Source organism: Vigna unguiculata, chromosome 11 (genome assembly GCF_004118075.2).
Source record: "Vigna unguiculata cultivar IT97K-499-35 chromosome 11, ASM411807v1, whole genome shotgun sequence".
NCBI lineage: Eukaryota > Viridiplantae > Streptophyta > Magnoliopsida > Fabales > Fabaceae > Vigna > Vigna unguiculata.
Window position 1 is genome coordinate 41,384,853 of NC_040289.1, and position 26,292 is coordinate 41,411,144.

The following is a 26,292-nucleotide window of genomic DNA, read 5'->3' on the forward strand; positions in this document are numbered from 1 at the left end:
TTTTATTTTAATAAATAGTTAAAATATAAAAAAACTAAAAGATAAATTACCACACACACACACATATATATATATATATATATATATATATATATATATATATATATACTGAATTTTAAATTAATTATTGAAGTGATTATTTTGGGAACCAAAGTTTTCCAGAAATGAAAAGTGGAATTTTTAGTTTCTTGAAATGGAAGGGGATTTGGATTTAGCGAAATGGATCAATAGTGAAGAGAAGAGAGGGTACTCCCTCCACTAAAAAATACTGTTTTCTAGAGATATCTGATTAAATAATATGTAGTAAATACCAAAGTGGAACCAATTTGCGGACTCCACTCACCAATCCTCGCAATTCCGGTGGATGCATATGCTTCTCCCCACCAAACCCTAAATTCTCTATATATTTTCAATCTATCTATGTTCTTTCATTTCATGTTTGAGTGATTTTGGAATATGCTGTGTCTGGGTCGATTCGCCGGGGTCTCTTACCCAATCAAATCCTACTCTTCGTCTTGGAGGGACAACACCAATAACAAGTTGCTGCCTCTGAATGCAAACAGGCTCAGATGGCGATTCATGGCTCAAGAATCCGACTCTTCTTTTGCCCCTTCTCTTGACTCTGATTCTTCAGATAAAACAGCTGCTACAGGGTCTCTTTTCTTTTGTTTCTAAGTCTTTCGTTTTTTATTTGGAAAAACCGAGGTTGTTCCTTTTCTTTTTTGGACTGATTTCTTTTTTTATTTTTTATTCCTCTGTCTGCAGATTCTGCATCATAGAAGGCCCCGAAACTGTGCAGGATTTCGCAAAGATGGAGCTTCAAGAGATTCAGGATAACATTCGAAGTCGGAGGAACAAGATTTTTTTACAAATGGAAGAGGTCTCGTACCACATGCTGCTATTCATATACTATATATTACTTCTCACCTCGTTATTCCCGAAGTTGTCGATACCACATAATATTACACGCTCTCTTGAAATTTCTTGCTGTCGATTTTTCTTTGTTTTCATGATCTAACTTCTGTCACTAGCTACTAGTAATTGTCTTACTTACACAAACAATTGAAAAATCTATAATAGACAGGGTTGACGGAGGGTCAAATAACTGATGATTTTGACTAGCATATGAACTTGTATTAGCTTCAGAACTATTCAAGATGAACTTTAGGTGTTTCTGTTGTTTCTGTTACGTAGTTTTCCAGATACCTGGCCTTTAGTCTTGATTACTTTTTTTTCTGGGCCATTTGCAAACTTGATCCTGTTTCAAGGGACTTGACGAATGGATGGTGGTGCTCTGGATGAGCTTCGATTTATCAAATTGCTGTGACTATTTAATGTTGAATGAAAGATTGTTGGAATTTTGAACATGGAAGTATGAGATGTGTTTCCTTTAATTTTATGTAACATTTCTGAATCTTGACATCTCATGTTTGGTGATTTAATGGATGTAGCTTCTGTAATAGAGCCGACATATTGTATAATGGTGGTGTATGGGGGAGCATTTCATTCCAAAATGAAGGCCACACAGAGTAAAGGGTTCTTCATTTGGATATTTTATTACTTGTAGTTTCGCTCTACTTTTTTTTATAAAAGTTGGATATTTCATTACCTATAATTTGTGCTTTCTGACTGTATTACAGATATTGAGGTGGTCTTGTTGGCCATGGTTCTGTTCTCCAGTATAAAAATTATATTGATCTGATATTTTCCTTCATCGTTCCAAATTTAATACAAATAACCTGTTGGAAATTCAAATTCATTCATATGTTATACTCTTTGGCAAGCCCTTCTCTCAACCAAAATTCTCTTATTTTGTAGGTTCGTAGGCTTAGGATACAGCAAAGAATTAAAAGTGCTGAACTTGGAATTATAGATGAAGAACAAGAGAATGAACTTCCTAACTTCCCATCATTCATTCCATTCTTGCCTCCTTTGGTAAGTTTCTTCGTTAGACTTATCTACGAATCATCTCAATTTTTTTCATTTAATAACAAGTCACGTTGATTTTGTCATTTGTTCTGATGACCATGGAGAATTTACTTTCCTTTGAAAAAGGTTTGGAAAAATGGTAACTGATACATATGTTATTTGCAGACTTCAGCAAACCTCAAGCAATATTATGCAACCTGTTTTTCTCTTATTGCTGGGATAATTCTTTTTGGTGGTCTCCTTGCACCTAGTGTAAGATTTTTCTGCACCTAGCTCTGTGTTTTCAATATTGAATATGCTATCAAATATGAAATTAGGTAGGAAATTTCTTTTTTGGTTGTTCCCTTTGCAATTTTCTTTGGATTAAATAACTTGGAAGTATGTTTAATTTATTTTTATAAATCATTATGCTGGATGTAAACCCAAGTCTTTGTACTGGTGCAACAAAAGTACATATTCTACTTAATTTTTTTGCTTCTCATTCGATGAGAAAAAAACATGAGTGTCAATCACTCTTGAGAAGGGGAAGACCTAGCCAAAAAGTGCAATATTTCATCAATTGTTCAAAATAGTGTAATAAATTAGCTGCCCCTCTTACCTCTTTCTAAGCTTATGTTGGAAGTGCTTAATCTAAGCTCTATAACCTTTTATTTTGGGTGCATTACGAGTAATTAATTACTTCTGCATAGTGCCGTCCTTAATTATGTTTTTGCTATGATGATACTACGCATAGGAGGTACTTCAATTTGTTTGTTTCTATTTATTTATTTATCTATTCTTTCTTTTAATATATCATTCTTAACTTATAAAGAGTTATTGCCATGTGAACTATTAGAAAATGATGACCTTAGAAAAGAGAGATACCAGAAGAGAGTAGATCACTAATCTGAGTGAGATACAATACAATTTATTCTGAAAATGAGAGGATTACAAAAGTATTCTTTGTGTTAAAGGGAGTAAACTTTATATAGAGCATCTGAAGCACTGAACTGAATTTGTAAGTCTGCATAGCTCCAATAGGCTGCTGTAACTGATAACAACTGACAGCAAAGTTATTATAGCTTTTGTAACAAATAATAATAGCTTTAGTAGAAGACACTTGACACAGATTAAAGCTATACTTCATATTAGAAAGAACTGAGATTTGATTTATTCTTTTCATGTTTTTATCTAACTTTCAGTCATTGCAACTCCTTTTTTTCTCCTTAGCTGGAGCTTAAGCTTGGACTAGGGGGCACATCATATGCAGATTTCATTGAAAGTCTACATCTGCCTATGCAGCTGAGGTAGTGCCTTTTTTTTTTTATCTGCTGTTGCCCTGTATACTTTATTCTCAGGAGCAGCCATGGAAATTAATGTTATATTCCCAGAATCGGTTAATATTGAAGTTTTATGAAAAAAGCGGCATGTTATTTGTCTGTATAAGGATACATGATTAGGGCTAGTTCATTGCTGCTAAAATGATTTCCTTTTGCATTCTACTTATTATATCCTAACAACTAAATTCTGTTGGATATTCTAGTCAGGTTGATCCCATAGTGGCATCATTCTCGGGAGGAGCGGTTGGAGTAATCTCGGCATTAATGGTTGTTGAGATAAACAATGTAAAACAGCAGGAGCAAAAAAGATGCAAATACTGTCTTGGTACTGGTAAGATTTCTAAACCTCTTTTGATATCTGCAATGCATATGATTCTACTTTCTAGTTGCAAAGGAAGAGGTGGTGAACCAAAGTCTTTGACTATTGAAATTAGGAAGGAACATATAAATCATAAAACAAAGTGAAGCTTGAGGCGGCTCCTATTTATGTCATTCTAAGCTGTATTCACAATAATCATCTTTCTTCTCAGTTTTAGAGAATTCCCTTGATATTTTCTGATTCTGACCATTGTCCGCAGTGTCGAGTGTCAAAAAATGGCATCTTTACTTATTTTAAGCCTCTCTTCAATGTAAGAGTTATATACCATGGAGTCTTATTTTATTTTTTTTAATCTTGTCATGCCGCATCACTTTTAGACCTCTTAAGTTTCGCTCCAAGACAAGGGTTTTATAAGATCCACACTTTTATTCTTAGGATTCAGGGTGTTAAATTTAAGACCCTCTCATGCCATATCACATGCTCCAATGACTGTTTCTTATAAGACCTAAGTTTTAAGCTGAAAACCCTGACAATGATCCCTGCATTGAAGATGCCTGAATGATACAATAATTGCACAGAACTGTGGCATTGGATGCATATCTTACGCCCTAGTGAAACAAAAGTGCAGAGAAGTCTGGAACTATTTATTACTTATCACTCAGCTTACATGGTTTGGAGATTTTAATAATCTATCTGTTCATGCTAACTCCAAGAAAGTTGACATATGTATTGTACTTTTGCTGTCAGGATATCTTGCATGTGCTCGCTGTTCAAGCACAGGAGCACTTGTTCTGATTGAACCAGTATCCACAATCAAAGGTGGAAATAAGCCTCTTTTACCACCAAAAACTGAGAGATGTTCAAATTGCTCTGGATCTGGCAAGGTTGGTCATTTAGAAGTATTTCATTTCCTGCTACCTTTCCACTAGTTATATTAGAGAACAGCCATAGTATACTTAACTAAAACTCAACGCCTTTCATTTCAAACCCTTTGAAATTGTTGCAAAAAACAGTATTGAAGTTTCAAATCATTACATTATATATTTTTCAAGATTTTTGGTTCGTTCATGGGCTTTTGTTGAGTTGTAAATTTTCATACTGAGTTTTACTATAAACTTCTCAAATGAACATTTTCAAAAATAGTTTACTTCACTTCAAATTCGCCTTTAACCAAAATCAATTTTACAAATCAAAATAATTTGAAATCAAGTTTACAAATGCTCACCTAGGTAAATTGGGTACAAGTTGTTTACATGCTATCAGTTCACAGCAAGAGTGATTGTTGAGAATTTTTTTGTTACTGTCATGCTCTCTGATTACAGGTTATGTGTCCAACATGCCTTTGCACTGGAATGGCCATGGCAAGCGAACATGATCCCAGAATTGATCCTTTCGATTAGAGGTTAAAAAATCATTGTAATTTGTATCCCTAGCAGGCAATTTGAAGCTTAATTTGCGTGTAATTTGCTGCCCTGGCGGAGAAATGGAATTTCTGTAAATATTGATAAACTCCATATAAGAAAAAGTGGTTAAGAATATAGGACAGCTTCCATTTGTATGAGGACTCAAATAAAAGTGGTGCAGCTAGAGATATCATATTTACTTTTTATGGATGGCCACATAACCTTTTTCTAGCCAAAACGAATGCAAATTTAACGCGTACTATTTGTAATACTTTAGAAATTACACACTATGATATATTGCTAAAACATTTTTTCCTTTTGAAAAGAAAACGTTGAAGTATTCCATTGTAACCATGTTAAAATTACTAATTCACATAAAAATAGTAATGTTTAATTATATTTGTTACATTATTATCACAAAACATAAGCAAGTATTTTTTTATTAATAACTAAATGATACTATATTTAACCTAAATTATTTAATAGTGAAATTTTGGGAAATAAGTATGTTATTAAAAATTTTATTGGATCAAAATTACATATCGACTTCTCAAACTAATTAAATATTGATACACTAAAAAAGAGGAAATAATTGTTTGTTTTCGCTTATGTCTAAGGTCACTAAAGAACGTTTCTCTTGAAACTTCGAATCAATTTAAGAATTTAATTAAAACTATCCAAATTATGCAGATAAGATAAAGAATAGTTCATTCAAATGGTTTTATATATCAATATAATATTATTATATCAATCTACTCTTACAAACCATAATCTACATATGGGAGTTTGTAGATCAAATTTAAATTAGAAAATTTCTGATTATGTAATATTTTGTATAAGAATAAATTTATAACTTAATCAATAAAAGATTTTTATTTCGATGCTCCCTCAATACGCCTATAAATTCTACAATATTTTTATCAAGTTTTTTTTTTTTTTTTATATGGAAAAGATTATTAACCTCCACATGCTCTCATGTGATCATGTTTAACAGGGGAACAATGTCATTTTCATCATCAAAATGCATGTGTACAAAATTCCAAGTAAGTAGTCTAAGTAACATACATTTGCATAGCCAAATAACAATAATTTAAGTTCAATTTTTATACTAGATTTAACTACAACTTTTTCTAATTATTTTCATGTGAGAATATTACCTCATACGTAAGTGTGACTCGAAAAATAAAGAGGCTGTGTCAAGTGATGGTCACTTCTTAGAAGGAATTGAGAACTATTTAGCATATAATAATTCTCTAATGATTTTGACATAAATAGACACACAAAAAAATAGCATTATTTGGTGATCATGTAATTCTTTTAATAATAATACATTAAGATTATATTGCATTTTTTTATGTAATGTACTCTCTAAACATGGACAAAATAAAACTTTAAATATTTCTAGTCCTAGTCTTTTGTTCATTTATGATTGTATTGGTATGTTGACTCTTGAGCCGATTTAAAATTCTATTTAAATTGTATTGGTATTTTAAAAATAATTTGTTAACCTATATTGCATGAAATTACACATTTTTTTGCAAAAATAATTTAAAACGTGTTGTGATATCCTTCAATGAATTTGATATATTAAAAGTGAAAATGTATTAATCTTTCATGTGATTTGTATTGTGGTGTGAGAAGTAAAAGAATATGGATTCTGTAATTAAGTATTGATATATTTTAAAAATGAAAAGAGTGTTGCATTGTTTAATTTATTATGCAAAGTGAAATGGTGGTGGTGTTGAGAAATGAGGCTATAAAAAGTAAGTAGAAATAGAGATAAGTGTGTTGAAAATGTATTTGAATCTGTTAAATAGGAAGGAAAGAGGAAGAAGATGGAAACAAATGTTGATGCGGAGATTGTGATCGTCGGAGCTGGAATTTGTGGCCTTGCAACAGCGCTTGCCCTTCACAGGTTTTCTCTTCTTCGTTATCGTTTTCTTCTTCAATTCGCAATTCAATATCATTCACTGATTCAACAATCTCCATTCTCTTAATTAACATTTGATTCAGTCTCTTTTTTTTTTTTGTCTTTTGCAATTTCCATTTCAGAAAGTAAACAATATTGCATCGGCTTAGATAATCATATGAAAAGAAAGAGCTCTAATAACGCTACATGCTCTTTGAATGAATATGTATATATAATTTTACCGGTTTTCTTTCCATAACATTAGTACAGATGAATTGTTAAAGAAGATGATAACGAAACGACGGATAATCCTCTTTTTTTTTCGAACGTAATTTATTTTATATTTAATAAGAAAATTCATTTTTGTAACATTTTATATTACATAACTCGTTCGAAATTTGATTTATCGCATATAAAAAACAAATTTAGCTCATAAAGAAAAGTTAGTTTCGCTATTCTTTCTTAGAATTTTTTGCGGATAGTTTTTCCAGATGAAGAAAATGTAACATCCACATTTTCATTCGTTTATTATTATTATTCTGTATACTTCTCTAAAATCCCTAATCTAAAACTGTTATCCGTGAGTAACTTCGGAGTTGAGTCATGATTTGATGCTTTATTTGTTTCTTCCATAGCATTCGAGATTCCATTTGCATGAACTTAATTATTTTCAGGAAGAGGATTAAAAGTGTGGTGTTAGAAAGATCAGAGAGTGTTCGAGCAACAGGAGCAGCTATAATTGTGCAGGCAAATGGGTGGCGTGCACTTGATCAGCTTGGCATTGCTTCAACCCTTAGAGAAACTGCTATTCAAATACAAAGGTAACATATTCCCATGTTGCACCCTCTCATCTATTACCCAAATTATTCGTAAAATATATATATATATATATATATATATATATATATATATATATAAGTTTTTTACTTGTAAAAATTAGTAAATCAGGTGAGGAACCAGATACAACATTCTGGTACGCAAAAATTACTTCAAAAAGAATTCTGATGACGATGAACTACCAAAAAGATATTCGGCATTTTTTTTATATCTTAAATATGAATAAACTTAAGGAATCAAGTACTTTATTTTTTATGTATATTTGAATCGCTTTATATTTTTGCAAATGGTTTTCAAGTTATCATGACTCTTATTTCAAACACTTCCTGCACAAATCAAATCACGTATGTAATAAAAAAAAAAAAAAAGAGAGTATGTGAATACAAAGATCCACCTACAACGCATAAAATATATATCTTCATCTCATATCATTTAACTACTAAAATAACAAAATGTATGTTTTCAGGGGAAGATTCATATCTCTTAACGAGGTTGAGCCAATGGAATTTCCGTTTGGGTGAGTCATAGAGTAATACAAGTAAAAATTACGTGAAATAAATATCTTGTAGTTAACTTGATTTTGGTAATAAACGGAACAGGGTTAATAAGGAATTTCGTTGTTTAAAGCGCACTGATCTGGTGAAAGTCATGGCCGATAATTTACCGACAGGGACTATACGTACCAATTGTCAAGTGCTTTCTGTCGAATTAGATCCTGTAACAAAGTTTCCACACCTTATGCTAAGCAATGGAAGTGTTCTTCATGCTAAGGTATATTTCTGTCTTTTCTACACTAATAATATAGTTGGAAGTTCTAATGAAATAAGACGATTTTATATAAATGTCAGTTTTGTAGAGTTAGACTTAAGATTTACTTCTTAAGAGATAATGTGTATCAGGTTGTTATTGGATGTGATGGTGTGAATTCTGCCATTGCAAGCATGTTTGGGTTACACCGAACGACGCTCTCGCTCTTCTCTACGAGTGTTGCACGAGGCTTCACAAATTATCCAAATGGTCATCAATTTGCGAGTGAGTTTGTGGTGATGAGCAAAGGTCAAGTCCAACTCGGAAGGCTTCCAGTGACTGACAAAGTTGTTTATTGGTTTGTGACAAGGCTAAGGACTTCGAAAGGTCAATAACTTCTTTTATCTTATACACAAACGTTAGAGAGGTTCTTCATCTCATTTTAATTGTTTTTGCTTCATCCTACACAAATGAAAAGCAGATTCAAAAATTTGGCAAGACCCAGTGCTTATTAGACAATCGTTGATGGAGTCATTGAAAGGTTTCCCAGAAGAGGCGATGGACATGATGAGAAACACCAATTTGAGCTTCTTGCATCTCACGGATTTGAAGTATAGGCCACCGTGGGATTTGCTCTTTAACAACTTCAGGAAAGGAACGGTAACAATTGCTGGTGATGCAATGCATCCCACAGGCCCATTTGTTGCACAGGGTGGCTCAGCCTCCATAGAAGATGCCATTGTTCTCGCTAGATGCCTTGCACAGAAGATGTTTGATAATAGTAAGAAGACAGAGGAAACAGAAATGAACATTGTAATGGCAGAGGAAGCATTTGATCAATATGTGAAAGAGAGGAAAATGAGAAACTTTTGGCTCTCTTTTCATTCCTTCCTTGTTGGGAAGAAGCTTGACACAACATCATGCATAATTAGATTCATTATCCTTGCAATCATGTCCACTCTGTTCAGAGACCCCGATTGGCATTCCCGTTATCATTGTGGAAATCTATAGGAACATGAAGCTTTAAATATTCATATCATTCCAAATACTATTCTATTGTATATCATGATCATTGATATTTTATATTATGTCCACAACCGTCACACCATGTTAGTTATGTTAATAAATTAGTAGTTTTTAGGTGTTATGGCTTCTGTCCTCTAATTTAATGCCTTTTAGATGATGTAACATATGGTTGGTATCTATTGATTTTATTAATGTGTTGTAAGGTTAGTGTAAACTATAAAGCCATTTTGTTCATGGTTGTTATTTAATAATTGAGTCTTTCAACTCCCATTCTAAATTGTGGTAGTTTTAACTTTCAGGAGATTTGAACTTTTAAATGGACCAAAATTGATAATCATACACTGTTTGGTATTCTAAGCTTAAAAATAACTGCTAAATTTTGTAAATTGCAATAAAAAAAAGAATCATCTTATAATATGATAGATTGTTGAATGTTGTTTGATTAAAGCTAATTATATAATTAAAATAAGACACTGTAACAAATTGATAGAGTAATAATTTGAAGTATCAACTATTTTTGTTAAGTTCAAAATTAATAATTAAACTATATCGAAATCACTTTTTTATTCTTTTACTGCATTTTTCTCCATTTTTTTTACATTTAAATATAATGATTTTGTTCATTATATTTAATTAATAACTAATAATATGAGTATTTATTTTCATATTATTCTATGATTTAAGTATTCTTCAAATTTATGTTTATTAAGATGATATTGTCACCGTAAATCATTAAAATATGATCAATTTTTTTAGAAAAACCACTTAAAAAACCTTTACTCTTTAAATATTATTGGCTTAATATTTTAAAATACTTTCTCTCTCTTATGGGTAGTTGCAGCTACATCTCTAGCATTTTTTTTTTCAATATTGTAACCGGCCAAAATGTCTCTAAATTAAAAGACATGTAATATCTGAAATTTAAATAACTTTTAAAAAATTACATTTGATATTGAAAATTAAATACGATATATGTTGATCTAAAATTATAAAAAATTATAAATTATTGTTATAATAAAATACTACTACCTTATAAAATAAATATTTTATTAATAAATATCAATAAAATATCTTAAAATATTTTATATATAATTATATATGGATATACTATCCAACTTAAAGTATAACTGTATCATAACTTAAACAATACCAGAATATTTGATATTAAAAATCAAATATGATATATGTTAATCTAGAATTATACATCAAATTAATATATCATGTTTCACTATATTTAATTCTAACTTAAATTTTAATTAGTTTAAATCTTCAATAATTAAAAAAATAACTGGATCACGTATAAATTATTTATTGTAAAATTAAAATTAAAATTTATAATTTGAATTATTAACTTGTTCCTACATATTTTAGTTATTGTTCTTTAAAAAAATACTTAACTATAAATATTTAATATCTCCTTTGATGTTAATAAAAAATCATCTTTATAATTTTATAAAGAATTATTATTCGAGGTAATGAGTATACAAATAAATAAGAAATAAAATTAGGATTTATTTTCCTCAAATGAATTCTGAGTCCAATTTCTATAATAAAAATATATTATACTTCTAATAACGAATTATAATATAATTGATGTATGCATACTTATTCATTAACATTTTAGTTATATAAGATAAGTGTTTATACTGTGCAATAAAAGTATTATTTTCTCATAAATTTAGTTATGAATTCTATATTTTGAAATATTTATTATCGTAATTTTAGATATAGCTTAATTTACCATTTTCAAAAGATTATTTTATAAAATATTTATTTTGTGTGATGTGTCATTTTATTTGAAACATTGTTTCAAATGAAAAGTAATACGGGAAAAGAAAATGTGAGTTTTAACACGAAATAAAAACTCGCGGGGATTAATGTTTTGTTAGAGTGGGAGAATGAAAATTCAAAAAATGGTTCAGAAGGCGCCTATTTATAAAGATATGAATCAGAACCGCCTTTAATTTCAATTTTATAGTTACCCGCGATTTCTTTTGATTCTTATTCTCCTACTGACACGTAAGCTATTTATAAGTAACAGTGCATTGATATGCTTAATCATTACAGGTTTAGTGGTTTAGTTTATAGTTACTCCTATCAATTTTTCAAACTTAGATTATTAATAAATCCAAAGGTTTTCACATTATTATTCAATTAATATTTATGTTAGTAGATGGTATAGACAATAAAAGTTAAATTTTTTATTAAAAAGATCACAACTTATCTATTTTATTGGTTGATAATATTTAAGAATAATTAGAGAAAGTTTATATAGAATTCAGAATATATCAATAAAATTTCAATAAAAAATGTTTTAATAAATAATGTTGAGAAAAATATAGTTGAATGCAATAAATAAAATTAAAGAAAATTAAATACACACTTAATATATATATATATATATATATATATATATATATATTAATTAGATGTTATTAATTGCAGAGATAAAAAATGTTGTCATCTTTATGTTGTAGATGATCACAATCTTTATTTTCTACTAAACCTAAAATTTCTTATGAAAATAATATATCACATATTTTTGTCATAGTAAAAAAGTTAAAAACATTTTTCACAATATATATATATATATATATATATAATAAATTAAGTAATAGAAAAAACAAGAACAATTAATATAAATATATTCACATTATCTTAAACCTAGAACATTATAAGCCAATAAAAAGTATTTTTTACATCATTATATAAAATTTATTCTTTTAGTGTACATTTTTTTTTTCAATTTTATTCAAGATAATTATATTATTTAAATGATTATATGTAATATCTAATTTTATACAGTCATGATTATATAAATAAGTATTGTTAAATATCTAAAAATATTATATAATTATTTTTTTTTAAATATATATATATATATATGAATATTATATTTTGAAGTTATATTAAGTTATCCGATACATAAAAGTGGGTAAATTGAAACCATATTGGAAATATGTTTATAATTTCAATCTATATAATTAAAAATATTTATTTGTTGAAAGCAAAAAATATCAAGTAATATTGAAAAAAAAATGAAAATGTGTGAAAATTGAAAAGGCAGTTGAGAGAGAAAGGGAAAGTGAACCGCCATAACTAAGGGGAAAATGACAAATATGCCATCGGAAAAAGTGGATATATGCAAAAATAAACCATCCATCTAACCCTAGCAACCAGCGCCTTCTTCTACTTCCTCCCACCCACACTGCTGCCGTCTATTCTGTTTCAGTCTTTCCGCTTTCCATCACCCTCTTATCTATCAGATCTCTTCCCCTAATCTTCTCTAAACCTTCCACGCCGACCATGGTGGTCAACGAGAGACCATCCAAGAGGATGAAGAGGAGAGTCACAGCTGATCTCTATGATTTCCTCACTTTTCCGGCCACCACCGACGCCTCTTCCGGCCAACCCTTCCGGACCAGTGTCCAACGCTTTCTCTCAGACCATGCGCGCATCACTTTCCCTCCCTCCTTATTTCCGTCCCTCATGACGTGGCAGATCTTGTTCCGTGTCGGAGACCTCGTTGACGGACCCGATCTCTCACCCGCGGTCGTCACTCTTGACATTGTTGAGGAGGATGTTACTCGTTCTCGCTCTTCTGTTTATTGTGACCAGTGCCGAGTCGTTGGTGAGCCCACTCGCCGAGTTTGACTCACTGACTCTAGACCCATGCATTTCTCGTTAGCTTAAAATCAAATTAAACAGGCAGTTAATTTTAATTCTTTTTTTTTTTTAACTCTGTTTACAACTTATTCCATTATCTAAGGCAGTATGTAGAGTTTCCAACTCTTCCTGATTTTTTTTTTCCGTCCAGAGCTTTGCTGAAAATTAAACAATAAACTTTATGCTATTTTTTTTTTTCAATACAGTAATGTATTTTGCCAATTTTATTTTATGCATGTATAATTATTTATTTATAATAATGTAGTATTTTTGATAAATTAATAATTAATAACAATATTGCGTGTGGGAAAACAGACTAATATTAGTGATATATATTTTTACATGGGGCCTCTATGGAGGATGTATGGTTGTGCTCTAATGCTGACTTTTTGTTGAAAAAAATAAAGGGTGGAGTGGGCATCCCGTTTGTCGAAAGCGATATCATTTCATAATAAGGGCTGCGAGTAATGCAGTCGAACCATATCAAAGACCTTGTTCAAGATGTGGAAACCTTCTCCAATTATCTGAAACAAGGTATAAGTCTTTTCATTTTTTTTTCCATTAAAGCATTTTATGCGAGACATTCGAATGCATAATACCTAGTCTTCCACATGGTTGCAGGTGTAAATCATGTAACTTTGCCATCACCGTGGATGACCTTGAGGACTGGGTGTATCTTCAGATTGAAGATAATACCCATCTTCTTCATGGTGTGGTCCATTCCAATGGTTATGGTCATCTGCTTACTCTCAGTGGAAGAGAAGGTGGCTCTAAGCTTCTATCTGGATCTGATATTATGGATTTCTGGGACAGACTGTGTACTTCAATTTCTGTGAGGTTTGAATCACTCATTTTTCTCACATTTGGCATCAGGATGCGCACGACCCCGTTTTATATAAGTTAATAATTGTGTTGTATACGTATACTTGAGCAGGAAGGTTAGTGTGATGGACTTGTCCAAGAAATTTGGGCTGGAATACCGATTGCTTCATGCAATCACCAAAGGACATTCCTGGTATGGTAATTGGGCTTATGAATTTGGAACAGGCAGCTATGCTCTCACCCAAGATGCCTACAAAAACGCGGTGAATACCCTGTCAAGCATGCCCTTGTCATCGTTTTCATTTCATGGACGGGGACCACGAAGTCGCCTGGAGTGTATCATTTCTCTCTACCAGTCCTTGGCAGAAACAGAACTTCTAAACATTCAAGATCTCTTCTCCTTTTTGTTGATGTTGATTCGTGAATGTCGTAAGCCAATATCCATGAGAAGTTTTAAGCAGACCAGTAATTTGTTGTGTACATGGACGGGAAAAGATGTTGAAGAGGTGCAACAAGCCCTTGTCAAGGTATTGATTGCATCAGGTGCGTGTACCGAGGCCAAATGGGTTACAAGGCGTGCTCTCAAGGGTGCTGTATGCAGGGGTGTGTCATCTCCAGAGCTTCTTGACTACTGTCTTAAGTACTTGCCTGGGAAATTAGCAGCCAATGGGATGGTAGTTTGTTCACGATGTAATCCTGTTTCCTGTGCAATCGAGTTCAGGTGAGATTGAAGAAGACATTGCTTTTGTCAATTGCATATTAAATTAATGTAACTAAAGCATGTGTTATATATACTTAATAACAGGTTGGGACCTATGAGTAATGCACTAAGTATACATTCAAGCTACCCTACAGAAGGGCAATTGATCTCTGACTTGACATTTTTATTCGACTCAATAATACATCCTGACAAAATGATGTCCTACAGACCTAGAATTATGAGGAAAAGGGTTGCTGATTCAGCCAGGAAGCTCCTTGATTGTAAACAATTTATGAAAGATTACAAACCATATGAAATGGCCATTGAACCGCCTTCTGTTATTAGGCTGTGGTGTCATGTCGAGCTTTCTGATCAGCCTAAGGACGATCCATCCCCACCCCCAGAGCTAATTGTGTTGCCTTTGAATGCTACCGTTGCTGAGCTCAAGAGCGAAGCCACTAATGCTTTTCAAGAGGTGTATGCAATGTATAAGAGGTTTCAAGCTGAAGAACTCCTAGGATATGGGTCAATCAGTGACTCCCTGACAGTAAAGTTCTTGCTTGGAACAAGTGGATCAGTCCGCATTCAAGGTAAATGCCCAGCCAAACACGGGCTAAGCAGATTCCGGATGGAACGAGGAACTGAGGTGTGGAAGGTTGATTGCACTTGTGGGGCTAAGGATGATGACGGAGAGAAAATGCTAGCATGTGATACCTGTGGCGTTTGGCAGCATACCAGATGCGCTGGAATTCATAATTCTGATGGCATGCCTTCTAAGTTTGTTTGCATGAGGTGTGTCAACTTGTACCGTGAGGAGAAAAAGAGATCACCAGCATCTGCTGAGGAAACTAATGGGACCTGTATATTCAACTCATCCTGCAGAGATGAGGCAGCAGCAAGGGACTGTCCCACGGTTTCATGTAACATAACTGTGAATTTTGGTGTACGTTGAGTGTATAGTTTTTGTAAATGTATCTGTATAGTTTTTAGTCGTCTTCAGCTAGGATTTTCGGTGAATGGGCCCAGTTGAATGTTTTGAAGCCTCTGTTTTTTGAGAGCTTTAGGCCTGCAATCAGCACAGCTTGACTTTATCAAGTTCAACGTATATGAATCAAAAATGACAACTTTGTTTTGTGCTTGTTTTATTATCTTGAAATTGTATAATGAAAAATGAAGAATATAACGTAAATAAGATGTATTCTCTAAACATTTCGTTTTTAAAATGGTTCGCTAGTAACATTACAACTTCAAATATTACTCAAACTCGGTAGTTAATTTGCCTACTTACTTGAGTTGTAGATATGACTATTTTTATTGGAAGGCGTATAACATTTTTATCACTTGGATTTGATGGCTTTCTCTACGAACTTCAACAGCTTCCCTCTGGCTGGAACAAGTGCATAACAGTGGATAGGTTAAAATGATTGTTATAGGTTCAGCAAGTACTAAATCAAACATGCAACAATTCAGAGAAATGTTAAAACAGTATCTAGTTTTAAGCTTCTCATTCATTTGCTTTGACGGATGGAGTGAACTCAATCAATTGAAAGAGGTGTAACATTTAAGTAAACCATAAATGCAATAACTGGCACAAGGTTTGTGTAATAATATTGCGGCTTCTGAGGTGAGTTAGCTTTGCCATGACTTTGTACTTCATGTTAGAACTCAAGGGAGAGAAATGCCTGCCTTCTTTTCATGCAAAGTAGGCCATTCATGATTTCTTGGCTGCATTAAATTCAATAGTGTAAAATGGCAAAGTTTAAACATACATTGCCTAAAAATATTAAGGAATGCCAACCATGAAGCTATACAAAGATATGTTATAGGCATCTGAAGACCAGCAAAACTATCCCCAAAAACCTACCCGCTAAAAGAGGAGAACCAAACCATTTAACTACTCCATCGAATATCTCTTACCACTTGACATGAAACTTAAGCACTCTATAATACCCAAGTCTCTATTGTTATCAATCTCTGAGTCTTCAGGAAGCAGCAACGTCAAGGATAACTATCTAGTCATTTTGTATTTCTGCAGACCTTGTAGTTATAACACATAAAGTGGGAAAATGTTTGACTAAAAGAGAAAAGGAAATCGGCCACTGTGAACAGGAAGCAAATAGCCACCCCTTTCAATAAAATAAACGATAAAAAAAAATATGAAGTATTGACATAGACAGTATTATCAGAAAATCCTATAGTCCCTATACCTATAAATATTTGCTTTTAGTGCCTACACATATAATCTTTAATCTCTTTTAATTCTCGTTGAAGGGATTAAAAATGGTATGTGTAGGATTTAAATATCATGTTTTTAAATAAGATCTAAAGAAAAGCGTTTTGTAATTATAAGAACCGAATAAGCCATTATGGATAGAGAAAGTCTCGCGTTGAGTTCTTCTATACAAGTAAAGACATAAATGACATGAAAAGGGTTAGAAAAGGCCTATTGTTGTACTTAATTTAGCTTCGTTCCCTTATCATAGCCAAGACAATTTCCCTAAAAACTTATAAACAGAATAAAGACATGAAATTATCCAATATGTAGTGATGTAGCACCACTTTCTGTTTTAGAGAACAATTCCAGATTCCGTTTCTCATCGCTTTCAGGATTGGATGGGTAAAGTAGACTTGATGCAATGAAGCTAATAACTAAGTTACATTAAGGTATTTATACGATATGCACCAAAGAGGAAATAGGGTTCAGAAAGAAGCATCATTAAAAAGCAATAAGAAATCACAAAACAATAATGCTTGCACAGCAAATCTTGAGAATTGTCTGGCAGAGCGATTTTCAACTTAACCATCTTGATGTGTGACAAAATAGAACAAACTACTATCCTTTTCAGCCAGATTAAAAACAGACAATAGTAATAATATAAGACATTGACAATCAAGCATGTAGAACACACTCGTCATGGTAAAGAGGGAGTATTGAAAGATTGTCGTACCGGTCAAGAATTGAGTTTCTTAGGGAGGGAAAGATGCCGCAATGATGAGATTTAGATCTAAATACAAGCTAACGAAATTAATCTAAGTAAAATTTGTGAACGATCTGGCAAATGTAATTACAGTTTTAACAAGAATTGAAATATACATGTGGTAACTGAGAATAAAGAACCTCGCCACGGCATTCCATTGAAATTCACCGAATGCAAATCAGTCAAATAAATGAAAAAAAAAAAAAAAGAGTTATGGCGTAGTGGCTCACCTCTAATTGAATGGATGGGAGCACAGTGAGGGAAAGCAGATTGCGGATTCCTCCAACTCCAAGAAACGAAACTTAATCTGTGATCGAATTCAAAGATTATTCACAGATTAAATTGACATTGAATGAATCAGAATCAGAAAATCAGAATCAGAGGTCGCAGAGTACAGACACATTAGGATTTACGTAGCTACTTAATTATGCTATAGTTACCAGTTAAAAGCCCTAATCCCAAGGCTTAGGGTAGCGCTGCGGAACAAGTTGAAGAGGATGATTTAAACAAAGAGAATGTTCTTGAATGCATTCAAGGAAAAGAGAAACTAGGGAAGGTGGTTTTTTAACCGATCAGTTATAAGTTATGGCCCATTGGGTCTCTTATAGTAGTGTCATTACCACAAACCCATCTAGCCAATAGATTTTCCATTAAATTAAACTCTAATCACACCCTAATCAAACAGGGATCTCCAACTACAATGGGTGATTATTGAGTACTGATGAGAAATAGTAAATTAATTTTTTCATTGAATTATGTATTTATAAAAATTTACCATAATATATTTTATGAAAATTTTTATAAAGTTTCTTTTACCTCTCTAAAATTACTTTTAGATCCTTCCATTTAATTGCTTTTACGTAGAACTTTATTCAAATATTTTTCCTCAAACAACTAATTGAATTTTATGAACAGCTAATTTATAAGTTCATACAGCATATGAATACTCTCTTTTTTTAACAAAAAGAATTTTACGAATGTATAATTATTTAGACAAATGCTTATCGATGTTACTTTAGAAAGGCGAAAATCATTTAAAAGACTTAATTTTTACCCCGTTTACATTATTACACTTTTAACTTTCACCTTGTTTTAATTAATTCTCAAACTTTATCCCTTTTTGCAAATAAACAATGTAAATTATAATTGAATTTTAACTTCATTTGAATTAATTATTGAACTTCGTTGTTTTCATAAATAGACATCTAGAATTTAATTTCAGTCTAATTAACTCTTACAAAATATCGTTTTTTTTTTTTGTAAACATGTTTTCTAGCAAGTTTGAGTTAAATCATTTGAAACAAATGTCCTAAGTTCATTAACTTTGTCTTCTTTTTGTTATAATTCATTTTTCATAAATTAAAACAAAAATTAAAGAATAAAATGGTGTATTTGATTTCACCAATAAATTATAATTTAGTAAAAATTTTAATCGTTTATGTACAAAACTACAGATAACAATTTAACATATAGATAACAATTGTTTTAAGACATGACATGATACTAACTACAATTACAAAAGAAAATAACGTGATTTAAGAAAATGTTTGAAGTTGTTCAATTTTAATAAAGAATATATTATCAATAGATTAAAGTGCAATATCTTCAACCCCATAAAAAAAGTTATTTTTGAGATTTTTCGTGAAAAGGGTCTATGAGTTTGACTATTGACCAGAGCAATATACTATAAAATACGATTTTCTCTTGAGTCAGTCCGGTAATTAATTTCTATTGTGTTAAACTAGATGATTATTAGCAAATTTTTCTTTCTACACTTTCTGATAATCTAATTGATTAAACTTGATTGTCACTTACAACCACATTAAAATTAAAATTATACTAAGATTGTCCTTTGTTATTCTTTAAATTTAAAGAGATTTTAAAAAATTAAAATTTTAGAAAGATAAAATTTCAACGAAAATACAAATATTCTATTTTCAGAAATTGAAACAGTCGAAAAAGGATTAATCAGGAGTCCCAAGGTTAGGGAGGTGCAAAGAGAAAGTAGAAGGGGAAGGGGTCTGCAAATAGTAACAAAAATTGGGAAAATTTTAATTTAAGGGGTATAATTAAGGCATTGCTTTTTTCTTTCTCTATCACATAAGTTTTAAAATAATCGTTTTATTTCTTGTTTTATAGAGTTAACTTTTGGGTTATATGCTATAGAAAATCTTATAGAATAAACTTTCTAGAATTTCTGGAACTCGATTTTTGAAACAGAACTTTTGTAACAAAAATTTCAGAATAAACTCTTTTAGAATGAAATATAACTTTTTTTTAAAACAAAAATTACTTGAATAAGTCTTTCAAAATATTTCATGCAATTAATTTTAGAATAAGTCCAGATCATATAAAATACGTTCTAGAAAATTTTTAAAAGAATAAAATTTTCAGACCTAACTTTTTTGAACAAAATACGTAGTAGATGTCGATTATATCACATGTAATCTTCCTTGATGAAAAAATAAATTACAATAAGATACTATAACTTTAACTAAAAACATTGTCATTTTGGTTATTATATATTTTTTAAATGTTTTGATGTTTATAAATTTGATTCTCAAACTTTAAATAGTATATAAATTTATTTATTTTTAACTTAAAAAGACATGAATTTTTATAAAAAAATTGTTTATTCACATTTTATTTTATTTGAGAATCAAATCAATGGGTATTTTGTATGACAATTTATCTTAAGGTATTTGTATGAGTCGGAGATGATCTTTGACTCTAACATTATTGCAAATATATAATTTGACATAAGTTAATATGTTTCATTTTAAGAAAAACAAAATTTATAATATGTGGTGATATTATTTAAAGTATTTGTATAATTATTGGCCGCGGTTCAAGGATAATTGAAGTGTATACATGACTATATATGAATATAGACTTTGAGTTTTAAAAAAATTGAAACATATAATGATGTCGTAATATTTGCAAAATTATAGATTTCAATTTTGTGTAACTATTTTCGAAAATGACATTCTCATCTATTGTTGTAATTTTGTGTTTTCTTCTATTATAGTCTTTGTTGAAGTTTGTTTTTATCTTCATTATCATTTATCTTCCTTCTTGTTTATTTCTTCCTTTCATTCTTGTTTTTCTCTTCGCACTCATAATGTTGTTTTTCTTCTCATTTTGGTGTAGTCATTGCATTTTTGTGACCATTGTCTTCTTTTCACGTTGGGGCACTGCCGTTGTAAGCTCATGTTGATCTATTATATTTGGGACGTCACAATATTGTTGTTGACTTGGTTATTGATTCTCATTTTAGCCATTTTAGTCTCTCGTTCTTATTCTCGCTCACACTCCCGCTCTTGTTCTTGTTCGCATTTGATCGAAACCTATAATTTTTTTTAATCATTTTTATATTTTGGTTGTTTTATCAATTGAAGCCTATTCCTGAAATATAGGTTTCGGTTAGGAATCAAAGCCTTAATTTTCCTTTTTTTTTTACCTCACCGTGATATATTTCGGTTGTAGAAGTAAAGTATAATAGCAAAAAAAAACCAGTATCAACACCATTCGCTGCATTATTGTAATACTACTTATAGGTCTAATTCGAGGAAAAAATTCACCGAAAAAAAAGAATATGTATAAGACATAAACCAAACTTACATAAGAGATTGACACTACTTCGACTTAAATGTTGAAGACATGATTGAGTTTAGAGAAAATGATATATATATATATATATATATATTTTTTTTTTTTTTGGTATTTTCTATGTTTGTACAATCACCAGGAAATAGTTCAAAAGTTTTCCAGCATATTTGAGTCAACATAATATTGGGAACAGCTGTCATGAAGTAATATAAATATCCGGTCTACAGGAGAAAAATATGCATGCATGAACGAATGCAGATACACGGACTTTGAGATTTCATGTTTCCCTCAATTAACCAATCATTTCTCCGAACAAGACCATCAACTACTCATGTTAATTATGATGAAATCTCCATAATTACTCATTTTTGCACCTATCATTCTCTGTTTCTTCAATCATAATTAACTATCACACCATAGTCATAAAGTGAAATGAAAAAAGAATACTCTGCATGCAAGTTTTACACATATCTTTTATAGACATTTCGTATATATGGTTGATATGCAAGATCGAAAACCCCATTGGGAAAGATAATAAATCAGAAAAAGTACAAAAACAATGCGTGCAATTGAATCAACCAAAGCAATCTGAATGCGCTTCAGGTCATACCCACATGTGCTTGCCCCAGCTATGGCGACTGCGTCTCTAACTCTCTCTATCAACATTTAAGACTAACCCTAAAATTTCTTAAAACTTTATATCATTCTCAATAATTTACATAAAAAAATACCCATCAACAACAATTTTATTAGTATAAAACTTCGGCCGTCCAATGAAATGCGGAAATCCCAAGAACCTTTACTACCGTTTTTCCTAACATTGCTTTAAGAACAATCAAATACTAACCTATAAACTATCTTAGTTTTTATTTCTCGGGATCATTTACCGATTTAAATATTTCCACAAAATTACTAAACTAATATCTATTGCTGCTTAGTCCACAGTGTTTTCAGAAGCGCGTGGAATAGATTCTTAACAATTCACAACCTCATCTGTTCTCATTTCACACAAACACTATCTTAATTTTCTATAGGATTCGAGATACGGTAATAGTTTGAATTCAACCAATATATTTACATATGATATATATTAGTCTTAACATTTTCGTTAATTAAATGTGACACCTAATTACAGATCCGAAAAATGAAATTAATTTTGTATGCATGTTGTATTAATTAGTATACCATACCACCACACACACGTGTATGCATGTATATATATACGATCATATCATATCTCACCACGCAGAATCTGTAGAATTTGTAAGGTGAAGTCTCACGTACGTAAAAGCAAATTCTGAGTTAGTGATGTTAGTGACCTTTAAACAGCTCACAATTATTATATATATCACGTAAAAGTCAATATTACAAACTAGGGTTTTGACTAACATTATATCATTCCCTAACCACAGATTAAGCATGCCTAGTTATGTCGGATTTGCGTCACAATAACAGTTTTTTTGTTTTTTTTTTTCTCAAAGTCGAAACTATAACGGTATATATAGGTTAATTACTACGGATAAGAAAGTGTAACTTACGCTCCCCTTACGATTGTGGGGGAAACCCTAGGAAAAATACGAAGAAATGATCGAAAATAATAAAAAATAGCAATCATACTGGTCACATTCATTCCGTAAACTTGCTTTTTACGATAGGTAGCTTTAACCACTCCCGTCGGCGTAGTCACCGGCCGTCAACCCTTTCTATATGGTCACAGTGTGTAATGGTGGCGTTGACAACCGAGAAGGTATATAAGTGCCATGCTTGCAACACCACGTACGAATTGATTGCTTAGTTCTTCAAATTGATTGAGTTCAAAGAGAGAGAGAGAGAGAGAAATAGAAAAAAGCAGCTACTTGTGAAGTGATTGAGAGCTTGAGTTCGGAGATTCCATGGCTTCCTCTAATGGTGGAGTGCCGCCGGGGTTTAGGTTTCATCCAACGGACGAGGAGCTTCTTCATTACTACTTGAAGAAGAAGGTCTCGTTTCAGAAGTTTGACATGGATGTTATTCGAGAGGTCGACTTGAACAAGATGGAGCCTTGGGATTTGCAAGGTAAATTATTTAGAGGAGTAAATGTTGTTTTCTGTATGATTCGATTTTCTTTCTGCATGCTCTTTTGCTCATATTTTTCAATCTTCATACTTGGTCTTGTTTATCTGATTTTAACTTGCGATTGTCTTGAATTTATGATGACGAACAGAAAGATGTAGAATTGGATCAACTCCACAAAACGAGTGGTATTTCTTCAGTCACAAGGATCGAAAGTACCCTACAGGTTCAAGGACTAATAGAGCAACGAATGCAGGGTTCTGGAAAGCAACAGGGAGAGACAAGTGCATCAGGAACAGCTACAAGAAGATTGGAATGAGAAAAACCCTTGTGTTTTACAAAGGAAGAGCTCCTCATGGACAAAAGACCGATTGGATCATGCATGAGTACCGTCTAGAAGAAGCCAATGACCCTCAAGGAAGCGCCAATGTATCTCTCTCTTTCTCTCTCACTCTCACTGAATTATATATATATATATCCTTCAACACCAACAAAAAAGTTTCTGCACATAATCATTTTTTAATGATACATGCATGTCTGAATGTATTTGTAGGAAGATGGGTGGGTGGTGTGCAGAGTGTTCAAGAAGAAGAATTTATTCAAGATTGGAAATGAAGGTGGGTCTACACATAACCCAGATCAACAAATGAACAATTCCTCAAGCAGTAACGGACGCTCCTTCATACATAGAGAAAACCATTACTTGCTACACCAAAATCATAGGAACTCACCTGGGCTTGAGCTTGATAAGCCCGAGCTCGCTCTCCATTACCCACACTTGCAAAATCCCCAGTACTCATCACTGTTCCAATCCCAAACCCTTCTTCAAACCCAGAAACCTATGGTTTTTGACTACTCCTATGCATCATCTCTACCTTCAGAAACCCCTGTAATGGCAAAGCAACTGATGGGAAACCCTAGGGAGTGTGAGAGTGGCAGCGAGGGCCTGAGATATCAAGTTTCGGAGTCTGGAATTGAGGTTGGATCGTGTGAGCCAAACCAAGAAATGGGTGGTGGAAGAGGTGAAGGAATAAACGAATGGGGCGTTCTTGATAGGCTTGTTACCTCTCATCTTGGGAATGAAGAATCAAACAAAGGACTGAGATTTGAGGAGCCAAATCCTCAGTCTGTGCATCAGATCAACCAGCTTTCGTTGCGGGGAGAAATGGATTTCTGGGCCTATGGAGGAAAACAATGACTTCATTTTCTTACACTCAGATCAACCAAACAGATTCAAGTGATGCTATAGGTTGGAGATTATTAATTAGATGCCTCTAACCATTTTAAAATATGGATCAAGAAGACACTATTTATATTTATTCTCATATATATATATACTGGTTTCAATTGTTTATGCTTCAAGACTTCATTAATTGTAATATTTCAATCCATTTGTTTCTCAAGCACTGCCATTGAAAACAAATGCAATTATGGTGGTGTTGATTAATTCTATGTCTAAGATTTGATTATTTGCAATGTTACAATTGCATGATGCATGACCAATTATGATACGTAATAAATTTCTCCTATGTGCTATCAAACAATTTTTCAACACTCTTTCATTCTTTAAATTCGCCGAAAATTATACAAATTTGTCCTTTTAATTTTACGATTTTCACTAAATTTTAATAATTATATACAACGCTTTTCTAAAACTTTTGTTGTAGTTAATAAGGACTTTCCTACAAAGTTCAGAACTTTTGTAGTTAACAGTAATTTAACATATTCAAAATATTTCTGAAAACAAAATTATTGGCTATTGGGTGGAACGAGCATCATGGATAATAATAACCTATTCGTTGTCTTTGATAAAAATCTGCTCACTACACAAGTATTCCTTAAATAAATATTTATGGAATCTATATACAAGCATTAACGGATACATGAAGGCATCAATAAATATTTCTTAAAATATTAACTTTAGAAAAAGTAAAATAGAATTACAAATAAATGATTTTAAAGAATATATGTTTTTATAAAAAAATATGTTTTATATAAAATTAAGCCGGAGCGTTTAAGTAATTTCAAGTGGTAGTTACTTGCGAATTCTGCACCTTGCTGCTCTCCTCCCAATAACAAGTAATTAATAAAAAAATAGTTAAATCTTTAATAATCCAGGTATTAACATTAGTGTGATTTTAATCACACATATCTATATTGTTTCAATAGGATCATCATATATGATCAGTGTAATTTTAATCTTTAAAGTTTCAATTGTGTTTATTCAGTCTAAGATACCATAATTTTTCAATCACCTTTAATTTATTAAGGAAATAGTAACTAATGATATACAGAAATTAAAATTACATATTTGTCTGTACTTGAAGGACTCAATTAACATTATTACAGCATGAAAAACTAAAATTACAATATCCATAATACTTAAAGACAAAAGTACAATTAATTATAGAATATATCATTTATATAGTCTACCCATATACCTAATTATAAGCTTTCAAATTATTTCGAGATTTGATGTCCTCAAGTACACAATTTTTTTTATCCCTAGTAGAAGCTATAAAGACCTAATTAGTTGTCTGGAATAAAAGGAACTTCAGACCATAAAACTTTGAGATTTTTTTTCTTCTGAAAATAATAATTTTAATAAATGTGATGATTAATTAATACTGAGGTTGTTTAAATCTTTGAGAATTTTTTTTTTCTTATAATCATTAATGTTAATAAATGTCACGATTAATTAATACTGAGAGGTTGGTTAAATTTGTTATTGGTGATTAATTTTGATATCGTTATAGAGTTTTAATTTAGGATTGCGTTGTTGTTATGTGTATGAGATAACACTATCTTCTCGTTATTCATTGAGGATGATTAAGTCGAAAAGTTACATAGTTTTGACATTGCTCTTAACATTTTGTAAATTATATGTAAAGTTTCGCAAAATAATTACCAAAAAATCATACTAAATATAAAAAAAACCGATATAAAATAAAGTTTTATAGATTTTATATGATGAAT

General features: G+C 31.5%; 4 protein-coding genes and 1 long non-coding RNA gene across 8 annotated transcripts; 4 read left to right on the forward strand and 1 right to left on the reverse strand.

Moving 5' to 3' along the window:
* The first annotated feature begins 259 nt into the window (after positions 1-259).
* LOC114169612 (protein ORANGE, chloroplastic) lies at positions 260-5,201 on the forward strand. Its single transcript, XM_028054849.1, has 8 exons — positions 260-653; positions 766-880; positions 1,819-1,935; positions 2,095-2,181; positions 3,139-3,215; positions 3,452-3,579; positions 4,315-4,451; positions 4,890-5,201. The coding sequence occupies exons 1-8, from the start codon at positions 457-459 to the stop codon at positions 4,965-4,967; spliced, it is 936 nt and encodes a 311-aa protein (XP_027910650.1). The 5' UTR covers positions 260-456; the 3' UTR covers positions 4,968-5,201.
* A 1,576-nt stretch (positions 5,202-6,777) lies between these two features.
* LOC114170725 (monooxygenase 1-like) lies at positions 6,778-9,673 on the forward strand. The gene is made up of 6 exons (XM_028056272.1): positions 6,778-6,885; positions 7,554-7,700; positions 8,183-8,233; positions 8,316-8,487; positions 8,616-8,850; positions 8,945-9,673. The coding sequence occupies exons 1-6, from the start codon at positions 6,806-6,808 to the stop codon at positions 9,472-9,474; spliced, it is 1,215 nt and encodes a 404-aa protein (XP_027912073.1). The 5' UTR covers positions 6,778-6,805; the 3' UTR covers positions 9,475-9,673.
* Positions 9,674-12,640: 2,967 nt separating this feature from the next.
* On the forward strand, positions 12,641-15,815 carry LOC114169314 (PHD finger protein At1g33420). The gene is made up of 5 exons (XM_028054423.1): positions 12,641-13,120; positions 13,563-13,689; positions 13,777-13,992; positions 14,090-14,698; positions 14,783-15,815. Exons 1-5 carry the CDS (start codon positions 12,796-12,798, stop codon positions 15,627-15,629), a joined length of 2,124 nt encoding a protein of 707 aa, XP_027910224.1. The 5' UTR covers positions 12,641-12,795; the 3' UTR covers positions 15,630-15,815.
* LOC114169315 lies at positions 15,391-18,215 on the reverse strand. 4 transcript variants are annotated; one of them, XR_003600895.1, is made up of 5 exons: positions 18,096-18,215; positions 17,886-17,962; positions 17,626-17,682; positions 15,966-16,402; positions 15,391-15,743 (listed from the first exon to the last, which is right to left on the reverse strand). It is a non-coding gene; the product is annotated as an uncharacterized LOC114169315 (long non-coding RNA). The 4 variants fall into 4 exon arrangements; XR_003600894.1 differs by having other exon boundaries at positions 17,626-17,693; XR_003600892.1 differs by lacking the exon at positions 17,626-17,682 and having other exon boundaries at positions 15,966-16,064.
* A 4,814-nt stretch (positions 18,216-23,029) lies between these two features.
* On the forward strand, positions 23,030-24,655 carry LOC114170026 (protein BEARSKIN2-like). Its single transcript, XM_028055493.1, has 3 exons — positions 23,030-23,319; positions 23,468-23,745; positions 23,870-24,655. The coding sequence occupies exons 1-3, from the start codon at positions 23,157-23,159 to the stop codon at positions 24,512-24,514; spliced, it is 1,086 nt and encodes a 361-aa protein (XP_027911294.1). The 5' UTR covers positions 23,030-23,156; the 3' UTR covers positions 24,515-24,655.
* The last annotated feature ends 1,637 nt before the right edge of the window (positions 24,656-26,292 follow it).